We start from the raw sequence: 14,296 nt of genomic DNA on the forward strand, positions 1-14,296 counted from the left end.
ATTTGTTCTTGGACACCCTGTATATAACATTATATTTTTATTTATTAATTTGTTTTAATAAAATTTCGTTTAATTTATATTATTTCTTCAAATGTCCCACCTGCAAGGCCTTGAAGTACCATTTTCAGTGTTATAAGTAGATAACAATAGGCTAAATTGACAATAAAGTGACCAAAAACGGGGGTAAAGCCAAAAATTTAAAATGAAACCAATATCAAACCATAGAAATGGAATAAAATATTATTGGGATACCCTGTAGTTCTTTTGCAAAGCTAATGCAATTTTATTGCCTATTCATTTTGGAAACGTAGTATAGCGTAAAGATTTTTAATAAATTTACTTTATAATTGATAAAAATTTTTAGAAAACTAATGGCTAGGTTAATAAGGTATTTTTCATCGTCATTGTCACCCACGATATCAGAAAAAAAAAGAAATATTAAAAAAGCATATAAGCCGATGCCTGTCGTGTGACGTCGACAAAATGTAAAGGTTTGTAAGGTAAATTTCAATGATTGATGAGCTTAACAATAGATTTACGAAGTTTGGTCTATCCTTGGTCATAACCCTATGTCACATAGACTTTCACAATTTCTAAAATAACGTACACAAAGGGAAAATTCACAAAAAGAGAAATTAAAACAGTACTCACCTTGCTCCCCCACTGCCGGTACTACAAGTCTGCAGTTGCACCGGATTAGTGCGGGGCGTGACGTGGGCGTGGCGACGCATGTGCAATTGGGACGCGTGCGTCGGACGTAGACGGGGCGCTACCACGGGGGGCGGGTGCGGATGGTGGTGCGAATGGGGGTGGGGCAGGGTGTGCCAGTAGGTTCCCCCTTGTTGTTGTGATTGGTTGGGCGAGACGGCTGGGTCACGACGCGGAGGTAGGGGCGGGGGCGACTGGTCTTTGGGGGGCAGGAGTGGAGCGTCGGGCGCTTGCATTGACTTTAAAGGTAAAATTTTGAAGTTAAAAAGGAACATTTTTGTGCTTTTTTTAGTAAAACTAGAAAACGTACCAGTGAATCCGCAAAAATCTACTTTGCATCGAGAAATTGATAAAAAACAACATAATAATTAATTTATTCAGTCGCAAATAAGCACATTTTTCTTTTGCATTCATATTGCCCACTTAATTCGTCGGACTCGGAAATTTTATGATAATATTCAACGGATCTGTTACTGACTCACTCTAGAAAAATGGCTCGACTTCACTGGTACCTTTCCTAATTTTACAGATTCTACTAAATATATCTACTGGATAAGTTAGAAGACCCTTAAAGGTACTAATATAACAATCGAAGCGTCATACAGATAATTTGAGTATTCAGGATTCTTTTGTTTGTCGCTTTCGTCTTGAAGGTTTATACAATACTCAGTGCTTATAGTATAATTTTGCTATAGTGGTAATCGTCTGTCATGTCGTGAATCGTCCGGTAGTTTTTTTGTCCTTCCCATTTGAATATTATTTTACTAGAGTATGAAACTGTTGACAATGGTTAGGACAGCTCAGTAATAGTGATGAATTCATGATGATTTATTTAAACAAGCATTTACATTTTTGCAATTTAAACTTTGCAATGTATATGCAAAGAATAAAAGATTAACATGAGAATTATTGGTGGCAGCCGTAAATTTTATTCAAGTTCCTTAGGATTCAAAACGAAGCAAGTTATGATTTGGAAGAGCTGGGCAAGAATCTACACGTGAAAATAATTTTTCTTACATGCCTTTTTTTGTAATTCAATTAAATATATAAATGCTCCTAATTTATTTATTTCATAATAAATTATAAGAAAAAAATTATTCATTTCGAAATTATTAAACATTTATTTTTTAACAAATAATTTAAAAAATGCATTGACATAAAAAATACGGTAATGCATATTATGTCAAATGATTTAAGAACAAAAGCTTAAAGGCACATATTCAGCTAAAAAACTATAATAGAATAGAGTTAATAAATTAAATTAAAAAGAAGCTATAGTCTTTTATTTTGATTTTGTACAGGGTAGTAAAATGCCCTGTATATTATTACATATTTATTTCTATATACAACAATTTTATGTGTCTTCGGTTTTCAGCTTATAGAGCCAAAACCCTTGAAAAATATGTAGCTTTAGCTCTATAATCACTAAAAGACAGCTAAAACAACGTATAACTTAAGAAAGAGTTGAAACTGAAATAGACCGTGTGATTAAACAGAAAAGTCAAAATATGTTGATTTCATGATCCTTCCCCAATAGCTCTTCTCCGTTTTCCAAATTTTCAAAATTTTTACTGTATTTCTTGTAAAATATTCCTTTCTGATTGTTTTTCTATAATCTACCACCACGCTGTAGAGAATAATAACTTTAGTCAGTAGACTGTATTTATCTTATGCTTTCCCTGAAATAGCTTGTACAAATGTAAAAAATAGTACTAGCAAACCAAGTTCCTTAAATACTAACGTGAAATTAATTCATTAACACATATTCGTTAAGATTAAGAATTACTAACGAACTTTATAAGAACGGATTGGCTTTAGAAAAGGCAAATCAACAGAAGATGCAATTTCATCTCTGACCGCAAAAATTTATGAAGCGCTTAATAAAAAGAAACCATGCATCTCTGTATTTATATAAATAATAGTAATATAGTAATATAATAGTTTGTCATAAAAAACTTATAAACTATGAAAATTGGAGAAATTGGGCATACGAGGAAGTGCTTTGAATCTCTTAGGAAGTTATTTAGGAAGCAGGTCCCAGTTTGTTAACATTGAAGGACTTAAAAGTAGTACAAGGACTATAACCTGCGGGGTATTTCAGGGAACAGTGCTGGGACGGGTCTTATTCATTGCTTATATACAGTATTGTGCAAAAAGATAGCAACATTGAACTTTCCTGTTATATATCTTTTAGTATCTATTTTATAAATAAGGTTTATATATTATTTACAAGAATAGTTAGAGCCTGTTTATATTTTCAAATTATCATATTTTTTGTATCATAATAAATAAAACACCAAATTGTTTTATGCAAATTTATTATTCAAAAATATAGCAACAAAAAATTGTTTTGATTCTAAAAAAATATAACCCAACTAAATTAAAATCAATTCAATATTTCGTGTAGAACCCCTTCTCCTTTATAACATCTGCACACCGTCTTGGCATGGACTCAATTAATTTCATAATATAGTCATTGTGCACTTCTTTCCAAGCCTTTTCCACTATTTCAAAGAGAATATTTGTATTAGAGCATGGTAGGTGCCTGATTTTGGTGTCATTGGCCTGATAGGGTTTAGGTCTGGCGATTGAGATGGCCAGACCATTACATTAATTTTTTCATCGGATAGCCACCTCTTAACAAATTGAGAAGCATGTTTTGGATCGTTGTCATGTTGAAATATGGCTGTTACTGGCATGAATTCATCCATATAAATGGCACTAAATGTGTTTGCAGAATGTCTTTGTACATGAACGATCCATTTTGCCCACTATTCTTAGTATGGGTCTCATGCCACGAGCCGAGAAACATCCCCATACAAGAATATTTCCCCCTCCATGTTTAACTGTGGGGCAAATGTACTTTTTGTTTAATCTTTGTTCACTGGGGCGTCTGACGTACATCACTCCATCAGTCCTGAATAAATTATATTTAGATTCATCACTAAATACGACTTTCTTCCAATCAGCTACAGACCAGTGGACATGAGATTGGGCAAAGTGAAAACGAGCCTTGACGTTCTTCTTTGAGAGTAACGGTTTTTTGGCGGGGCGACGAGCAGGTAAGTTGGCATCAAGTAATCTTCTCCTTACGGTACTGGAACTGAGGTTTACTCCTCCACCCTCTTTTAATTTTGCCAAAATTTGGGAAGAAGACAAAAAAGGATTTTCTTTGGAAATTCGTAGCAGCTGCCGATCCATCCTCAAATTTGTTTTTCTGGGTCTACCAGGAATGGGCGCCGGTGCAGCTGTTCCAGTAAGGCGAAATTTTTTGCAAACTCTGGATACGATTGACCTGTGAAGCCGTAAGCTTCTTGCAATGTCACTCTGCCTAACACCATTTTCGTAATGCTCCACAATAATTTTTCTTACATCACCAGAGATGGTTTTTGAGCGACCCATTTTAACTTAATTCTGAGATTCAAAAATAACAACTTTACAGCAGGTAAATCGATATTTAACTGATAAAATAAATGCGAAACAAGAATGTTGCTATATTTATGCACATTGTCTAAATAAACAAACACGAAGTTCCTTACTCTGCATTGGCATTCTTATGATATCTCGGTATATTTATAAATAATACAGAGGCGTGTACTTAAAAGTAAAGAAATAATATGGAATAAATAAAGGAGCAAATAATATTTTTGAAAACATCGCTTGTTGCTATATTTATGCACAATACTGTATATGGTCTTTTAAAAATACATTCATGTGGATATAAAATTACTTTTGCCGACGATACTGTTATCTTTTAGGAAGGAGAGTCGTGGAAGTCTTTCAAAGAGTTAATTGAATTAGATTTTAAAGAAATATGCAAGTGGTTTCAGATAAATAAATTAACACTAAATGAGCACAAAACAAAATTTTTGCCATTTACATCCTATTCTCATACTTTGCCAAACTTTTCTACCCTAGAAATAAATGAAAACGCCACAATCTCCAAAATTGCTGTTGTCAAATATCTCTATCTATCTAGATAGATAGTCACCTAAGATGGGACAGATAAACCATGTAATTACAAAAACTAGATTTGCTCATTTAAAAACAATATTCAAAGTTGACAAGCTTAAAACAATTTATTATGCCCTAGTTCAATCTGTGTTAAAATATGGAATAATTGGTTGGGGAAGTGCGAGAGACTGTTATCTTAAAAACTTGGATGTAATTCAGAAATGGATTCTTAAAGTCCTCTACAAAAAAAAAACTTATTTGAGCGCAACCAGATCTTTGCTCAATCCAGAGTGAGTGTTCGATTTGCGACAATTATATTTCTTCAAAATTGATATGTGCAAAAACCAAATAATTCTCCGACCTGTTCAACATAATAGACCAACACGATACAACACTGACTGTGTAATGGTTTCTTATTCAAAATAAAAATTCGCCATAAATCTGCTTCTTACTTAGCAGCAAAATTTTATAATTGTCTTCCAAAAACTCTTAAACTCTTAACAAGTAATGAGAGATCCTTTAAAAAAAAATTAAAAGACTGGATTTTTGAAAAAAAAAGGCAAACATTGCATATGCTTTGTAAGTAGAAACATGCTTAAAATTAGTTTAACAACCATTAGGTATAAATGTGTTTGTAATGTATGTACTACATGTTCTGCTGTGTCAGGATAAAATGTTACTAGCTCTAGTTAGTTAATTAGGTGAATTGCCCCTAACTTGCGTAGAACCCCGAAATGTAGAAGAATGTGACTTTATACTTTATATGGACTTTTCACGGATTTTGTTTTTTTTTCTTGCCCTAACAAGCTTCAGGGCGTATTTATGTATTTGGCTGTATATGGATTTGAAATTATCGTAAATAAACATTATTATTATAGATAGGTTTGTTTGAGTTAGTGATTTCGTGATATTTATATTTTTTATATCAAAACGTGAAGTTAACGATTTATTTTACCGTTAGTTAAAAAAAGGTGGATATTATTTTATTTGAAAAAAGTCGTCCATCTTCTCAAAGATTCAATAATCTAAAGGGAACGACACAAAGGCTCGGTCTCAAAAGTATTGATTAATTCTTCTCCTTAACAAGTCTTTGGGAAGAATTTTACCATAGTAATATTTGTCTGTATAGGAAATCTAAATATAATAAGGTTTTTACATTAAATTAAATTACTAAAATAATAGATACCTTCAAAAGTGGAGTTGAAAAGTTTTAGATCACAGGTGACGTCGCGGTATCGACGTCAATTCTAAAATCCAATAACTCCCAAATCATTACTTACTTGAGGCGATAAAGTTTCAGGGCTGTCTCTCCTTTTCCTGGGAGGTAAAGGGGGCGGCGTGGGAGGCATTTGGGGGCTGTGAGGCGAGGTGGGGGTGTTAGGAGCCCCCGGGCTACCTGGAGCTCCCGTTGAGGTAGTGGCCTGCGGGTGTCGGTGATAAGACCTGAAAATAAATTTTTCCATCAAACCAAAAAAAAATCTAAGTCACCGTCTCGTTAAGCATATACAGTCAGTCAAAATGACAGTGGCGAAGCGTGAACTTTTTTTTCGGGTAGACAAACAATAAAAATCGTTAATTAGAAAAAAATGTGTCTTTAATATTATTCACTTTAATGAAATACAGAATGAAAGCACATGAAATATTAACTCAAAGAGAAAAATTATGTAGTGATATAAAAAAGAAATAAATAATTACTACTAGCATAAAAATATAGATAGATAAAAATAAATAGTACTTACAAAAAAAACACAACTAAATTACAATTGCCGATATCGAACAGTCGTTCATAAATAATCACTAAAATATCCACTAAAAAAACCTTTCCTATACACCCAAAAATAAAAATACTAATTATTAAATTACTATAGCACGCGCCCCCACCAAATGCAGACAAAACTGAAGATGTATTGCGGCCGACCAGATCAAGCGTGTCCATAAACAATAACCCTCAACAGCATAATAAAATAGCTGGTCAACTTCGATAGACAAAAGCTCGAATGTCTTCCCCGCGAATAATTTTTGCATACGTAATAGGCTAAATGCGGCCGGACCTCCGTAGCCTGCTTGATGCGTATTTGGTTCGATATGCTCCAAATTTCGGAAGACAAATATCAATGTGTCTCCCTGGGGCTCGTATACATTAATTGGGTGTCAGCCCTGTATTTTTATCTTAATCGGTGCGGCAGGCGGGGCGCGCCTTCGGATTAATCGTGTTTAGATACTATATAATAATAGTAAGGATAGCGACTACGTTCTGTGTTAATTTTTTTTTAAATTTTAATTTAACAATTACATGAAATAATTACGTGATAAATTAATGACAAATAACTGGATAATTTTGGGTAGACAGTGTCTACCTTGTCTACTCGTACGCTTCGCCACTGCAAAATAAAAGTCGTACACCCCTTACATTTTATTTATTTGTTTACAAAAATATATTTTTGACTTGCATAAAAAAAATATATATACATTTTTTATGATGGCCTTTGAAAGACAAAATAAAAGTAAAAATATATTTTTCACAAAAAGAAGTTTTAAGAAAAATAAGAAAATTAAATTTACATTCGATTTTACAACTCAAAATGAAACATCTGCCAAACGATTGGGCATTGATCGCACCAATTTTTCACAATATTCGGGTGATATTTTAGACCATTCTTCTTGAATCACTACTTTTAATTGCTCTTTGTTTGAAATTTCATGGTTTCTTATAGCAATTTTCAAATGTGACCATAAGTTTTCAATGACATTAATATCTGGACTTTGCGGTGGAGCTTCAAGTACTTATGGACAGTTATTAAGTTATGGATCATTGTCCTGGTAGAATTAAATTTTTTTTTCAATTCGGAATTTTCGGGCGCTTGCCTTTAAATTCTGCTTAAGTATGTCCAAATACATGTTCTGATCCATTATACCCTCTATAAAATGTAGATTTCCAGGACCTGCAGCTGCCATACACCCCCAGACCATGACCGAACCACCTCCGTGCTTTACTGTGGCTCGTAGATTTTGTTCTTTGAGAGATTCATTAGGCTTTCTCCACACCCGTTGTTGTCCATCTGATCCGAAAATACAAAATTTACTCTCATCTGTAAAAATTACGTCCTTCCAAAATAAAAAAATCTTTGTCTCTGTGTTCTTCAGCAAAGCTTAACCTCTTGATTTTATTTACCTTACTGATCCAAGGTTTTCTTCGAGCCACTCTACTATGAACATTATTTTTTTTAGAAAATTTCTGACTGTTTGAGGATGAACTGTTTTTCGTAAATATTTCTCAATTTCTTTTGCCAACTTCGGTGCAGATATTTTCAGGTTTTCCGCAACTTTCCTGAGGATCCAACGTTCGTCGTACGAATTAAACATTTTTCGAGGGCTTTTCCTTACTTTATTTGATATTCTATTTTCACTTTTATAACGATCCACAACTCCTTGCACGGTAGAGTGCGCCCTACAAACCATTTTGGAAATTTGTCGCAATGATTTTCCATCTTTCCAATGTTGTATAATTAATTTGCATTCTACAACGCTTGTTTGTCCACGCTGACGCCCCATATGGTAAAAGAAGGACAAAAAATTAATTAAACTCAATTAAAAATTACACAAGAGTGTTAAAAGTAACAGATGCTCTTAATACCAAGTGCTAACAAATGTACTTACAAATGTACACTAGACCCAATTTCAGAGGTCCTAGCGGGTCTATACGATGTAGTTGATATCACTGAACTAACGCTCGGACATCTTGCGTGATTAAACCACTGCATTATCGGATTTGAAGGGCCCGCTGGCGAATTTGGGCTATGGGTCGGACTGTATTGCCCTGTACCAAGTTGAACCTAAAAAATGAATATATTAACTTTAATTATAAGAAAAAAATAAAATGATCTTACCGGAGCAAAAACACTAAAATCATTATCGCTCTTCGAGGAATCTTCGCTTTTGCTCTCATCGCCCTTGAGGGTCGAGCTCATCGTGTTCACCGCGTTCGCCACTACGCTGCCCGCGCTACGTTTCGGCTAAAAATTAAACATTCTCAGGAATAATCCGAGTAATAAGATTTAAAAGCATAACAAAAGTTTAAAAGCCTTATTAACTCAAAAACATTCTTCACACCTCTATTCAAGGGCATAACGCAAATATTTTAGTCTTATTAGTTAAGTGGTTAAAATCCAGATGACTATTAAATGTAAATGTTTCATTTAGAAATAATAAAATACAAGATAGTTAAAATCACGTTTTTTTAACCCTTATTGTGTTGTTGTAAAACTTCATAACTGGAATCGAAGAAATAGTTAGGAAAAAGCCTTAGTAATAATTACATTAGTGTTATGCCAGCAATCAATTTAACTTTCTTTTGGGGGCTATTGATTGGAGTATGAATTTTGATGGGTTGAATGTTGATGGTGCTGCGGGTAAGTTAAATGATATTTTACAGAATTGCCTTGATTTGTATGTTCCTAAAAAGATACTAAGGTCTTCATCTTTTCCTAAATGGTTTAGTCCTTTACTTAAAGACTTAATTTGTCAAAAGATGGCTGCACACAGGAAATATACGTCTACTCCCTCACCTGACCTCGATGTAAAGTAGAACACGATCGTTGCTTTAGTGAATATATTGGTAAAGTGCAGAGGTCAGTGGTGGATGATAGTCGCTACTTTTGGAGGTTTGTCAATGACAAAAGAAAGAGCAATGCATTTCCAAATTCGATGTTTTTGGGCCAGGAAATGGCAGAGTCTAGGGAAGCAATTACTGATTTGTTCAGTTTACGACAACTCTACTTATCCTATTCCTGATTCTCTTAAATTTGGTTCCCAGAATATTATTGTTGAACGCTTCACTCTCTCGGAGGTATTTTCTAAGATCCAGAAATTACCTAACAAGTTTATCTGTGGGCCAGGTAATATACCTAATGTCTTTTTAAAGAACTGTATTTATACAATTAGTAGGCCTCTCCAGATGATCTTTAATATGTCTTTACAGGACTCTACCTTCCCAGAAGCTTGGAAACACAGTTTCATCATGCCGATATTTAAGGCTGGCAATAGGGGGGATATTGCCAATTATCGTGGAGTATGTATTCAAAACTCATTGGCCAAATTGTTTGATAGTTTGGTTTGCGGTCAGCTAACATGGCAATGCAAAGGAATCATTAGTGAAAAACAGTCAGGATTCTCTTCTGGGAAATCCACAACCAGCAGTTTGGTTCAATACGAGTGTGATCTATACCGACTTCTCCAAGGCTTTCGACAGGGTGAACTTTGGTCTCTTGCTGGCCAAGTTGGATAGTGCTGGTTTTCATGACTCCCTCTTAAAATGGCTAAAGAGTTTTCTGATAGGAAGAACTCAGAGTGTGAAGGTACATGGTTGTACTTCTGCACCTACTAATGTAGTCTCAGGGGTTCCTCAGGGATCTCACTGTGCCCCTCTGCTCTTTTTCAATCTATTTGTGAATGATATTGTTAATGTGATCAATCATAGTTCTGTAAGTATGTTTGCTGATGACCTGAAACTCTACATGCAGATTAAGCAGGTGAATGATATAGCCAAACTTCAGGAATACCTTGATGCTTTGTGTGAGTGGTCAGTGATGAACAGATTGAGGCTCAATATTTTCAAGTGTTGCTACATATCATTTCATAGAGGCTCGAAGGGATTCAATTCTACATATAGTATCCTTGGTAAGTCCTTGCAGTATGTGAATGTAGTCAAGGATTTGGGCGTGTGGTTCGATGAGCATCTGAGATTTATTCATCACATCTCTAAAATAACTTTAAAGGGACTAAGAGTGTGGGTGCTGTAAACAGGTATAGTTCACATCTCTCTCTGCAAGCCTATAGACTCCTTTATGTCTCACTGGTTAGATCTAATCTTGAATTCTCTTCAGTAGTGTGGTCTCCTCTATATCAGAATTCAATAGATATGATTGAGAGAGTGCAAGATGGATTTTTATGGTGTGCTGCATTTAGAATGGCCATTAGCTTTGACGAGTACCATCGTGAGGACATGAGAGTAAGACTTAACCTGGATACATTGGTCAAAAGGCGTGTGAACGCTGATCTTTGTTTTGTCTTTAAGCTGGTTAATGCCATGATTAATGCTCCTGACCTTCTTTCTAAAGTGGGTCTCAATGTTCCAAATAGAACTCTACGCAATTTTGACCTTTATCATGTTCCTATGCACAGAACTGAATATGGCCGTCATTCTCCTATCGATAGATCTCTGATTGTCTTAAACGCTCATAACATTGATTTATGTAGTAGTTCACTGTCCGTTTTTAAGAATAGCCTGAGCAGACTATGGCTGTAATGGTGTCAACTCAGTTCTTAGATATATGTAAATAAATATATATATATATAGATATATATATATATATATATATATATATATATATATATCTATCTATTTATTTACATTCTATCAACTCACTAGGTTAAGTTATCTATTATGTAATAACCTATTTTGTACATTTATTTTGTAAAATGGGGATTCCCGTAAATTTAATAAATAAATAAATCACTGATAGGAAATGTGTCCGAAGATTTGATAAAGGTTAAGCACTGGTGCGATGCAAACCTTCTATCCTTATGTTGGAAAAACTAAATTATTAAGCTTCAAATTTACCTGTATCGACCAAATTATAATAAGCAATAAAAACTTCCAAAGATGTTTATTATTTATTTTTGAACTACCTCTTCAGATAAGGCATCGCATTCCGGGGTTGCTGCAGTTAATATCTTTTTAATTCTGTTTTTGTGCTACAGAAAATGGTTATGAGGTATGTAAGCCGCAAAGGCCCAAGAGAAACAAGTAGGATTTTATTTAAAGACCTAAAAATCTCGAAATTATGCTGTATATTTATGGTGGAAACTTGCTGCTTGTGGGGGTGAGAGCAATAAATTTATGAGAGAAAAAGGATAATAAAAATGAACATACCATAGGCTGTTGATTCCTTTCTTCTATATACTTGAGCTGCCCGTCACTCCCGCTACCGGCCGGTATTTTCGATAATCGGCAAGGTTTTACGGGATTAGTTACTTAATTTGAGTACTAGTGAAGTATACATTCAAATGCCTTGATTACATGAAAATGGTTCCCTTTTAAGTGCTTGTCCACTCCTCTCACGTCTGGTTCCTCGTTCATTTTTATGAGGGGAACGAGGAATTTTGGTGTTAGAGAGCAGACATATTTTTAGATATAGGGGTCATTTAAAATTTACTTAGAGAAGTGAGATTAATATAAGTATTTAAACAATTACTCCGAGTAATGCTAATGCCATTACTGAACACTGCTTGATATATAAAAAGTACAAAACATATCTGGCCAACTTTGATTCTGAAAGACACCACAATACTCGACAAAATAATAATAATAATGATAATAATAATAATAATATCCAAGAAGCGAATTAATCAAGAACTTCCTAATTTGTCTAAGGATAAAATGTTTTAACCTTATAAATAGTGCTAAAACATTTACATGTTTTAAAGCATCAATCGAAAAATTCTTAAAAACCGAGGCATTTTATAGCTTGGATGATTATTTTGGAGATGGCTGGGAGTAAACTTTCGGCCTCTTTTTTTAAATATAGTATTTATTTTTTAATTAAATAAAGCTTTGCATACTCTCTCCTTATTTTAATTTACATTTAATTATGTGTGTATATGTAGTTTTAGATTATTATCTTTAGAAGTATTTTTATTTTACCTTCTACATATAATTTTTTACCTTTACTAAGCTTTGTCTACAAATAGTATGTATTTATAATAATAAAGCATGTTTTGAATTTGAATTTTTAATTCATTAAACTTGACTCAATTCTCATTAATCCTGAGTAGATAGATATTTGACTAATATATATATATATATATTGGTCACATCTAATTTTATAGAGCTCTAGAGAAGATAAAAAAATCCGATAACATTGTAGAATAACTACTAGGATTAATAAATATAGAGCCTATTTTAATAAGTATAAAAACTATTACAAAGTTCTATTTGGTTAGCCAAAGAGTTATTGAGATGGTTAGTCATCTTATAAAAAGAGAAACACTTTAAAAAATTTTGGAACAATTCCCCTTTGAAACCCTATTTGTAATATGTACATTCATTACATATATTTATATTACTAATTTTAATATTTACATAGCAACACTAGCATCAAATCAATCATATGCTGCAGAAATTAAATAAAACCCTATCAATAAATTTGTCCCACAGTTATCCTATCCTCTGGGACAAACATAACCTCAACTTTAATGTTCATAATTTATGAAAATCAAAACATTTTTCAAAAGCAATAGATAAAAAGTGTCTTAAAGATTAGTTATTTGAAGTAAATAAATGTTCACAAGAAGAGTGGTAAAACACTCAATCCTCAAATTTCCAGTAAGATTCCTAATAAGGAAATGATACAAGTTTGAACCCCTAATAGGTAAATTCCGCTTCAAATAAAATAAATTAGGGCTGATTTAAAAAAAATATGTTCTAAGACATATCTTATATTGATATAATATAAGTCTAGGACAATCAGTGAACAAATTGGGCCACCCCATACTTGTTAAAATGATGCCAAGCACAAAATTGGCAATGTGAAAGATGTTTAAAAACTTTTTTAAAATTTGCGTCATAAATGTTTTAGTAAGTTTTTCCGCTATAAATTTATATTTTATAATATATGAAAGCCGCCATTTGTAGGTCCAGTGAAGCCTTAATTCGACCATGCAACCATAATTTTAGTTGAATGTTTTTGAGATATTGTGGATTTTAATTGTTGTGCTTTATTAACATTTTACCTTAATTCCTGGGCTTTTTAAACTTAAATGAGCCCATTTCCTAGGAAATTTCGGTAGTTGCTTGGCTCCCCTCGGTTCGATTTCCATCGATTTTTGATAGAGGTAGTTTTGGATGTCCGTGTCGGACATGTCTCCGAAAGGGTTAAGGTTTTCTAAGAAATTCTAAAAATAATGACATGTTTTAATAAAATACCTACTAAAGTAAAGTACCTATTTAGCAGTAATATAATAAACCCAAAAGGAGAACGAGTATTTTTCATACAATTCATACATTTTACTTGCATAAATATTTTGTAAAAACCTCTTTTAATTATTAAAAATTTCAGTTAATTACTTTAAAAGACCTTACTTTAATAAACTGTCATATACTTGCCACATTCTTAAACTTCAAGGTGTGATAAAACCCTAACATGCCAGATACATGCAATAAGACTTCAAAACGTATTCCATTGTTCATTATTAATTATAACTAAACCAAATTTTAGATGTTAGCAATTAAATAAGTATGTAATAATTGATAAGTGTTTTAACGGAGTATTAAGTTGCGTATATATTTCGTAAAACAGGCCGAAAGGAAAAAGTAACTACTATATATTTGAAATCCTTTGAAATATTGCTGAAATGCTAAAACGCCACTCGTGCACATTTTATCGTGCTTAACGATATAACAAGAAAGTTGTGGTTTACGTTTTTTTGGAATAAGGCATTTCTGGTTGGAAAGAAGTAATGGAAACAATTTATATGCATACGTATTGAAACTGTAAAACTATGAAAACTATTTGCTACGAAATACTTTGAGTACATCTGAATAGCCAACGAACCCAATCTCCAAATTTAAAATTTC

The 14,296-nt window shown here is 33.3% G+C and overlaps 1 protein-coding gene across 2 annotated transcripts in view; it reads right to left on the minus strand.

Annotated features, from left to right (window-relative positions):
- LOC126746305 (protein son of sevenless) overlaps positions 1-14,296 on the minus strand; it is a 79,929-nt gene that overhangs the window by 22,716 nt on the left and 42,917 nt on the right. For both annotated transcript variants that reach the window (XM_050454493.1, XM_050454486.1), the window contains exons 20-24: positions 13,453-13,614; positions 8,550-8,675; positions 8,320-8,495; positions 5,943-6,105; positions 652-947 (exon numbers count right to left, since the gene is read on the minus strand). In XM_050454493.1, coding sequence (XP_050310450.1) covers positions 652-947; positions 5,943-6,105; positions 8,320-8,495; positions 8,550-8,675; positions 13,453-13,614 — 923 coding nt within the window. The remainder of the gene's footprint in view (positions 1-651; positions 948-5,942; positions 6,106-8,319; positions 8,496-8,549; positions 8,676-13,452; positions 13,615-14,296) is intronic.

Source organism: Anthonomus grandis, chromosome 2, assembly GCF_022605725.1.
Source record: "Anthonomus grandis grandis chromosome 2, icAntGran1.3, whole genome shotgun sequence".
Lineage (NCBI taxonomy): Eukaryota > Metazoa > Arthropoda > Insecta > Coleoptera > Curculionidae > Anthonomus > Anthonomus grandis.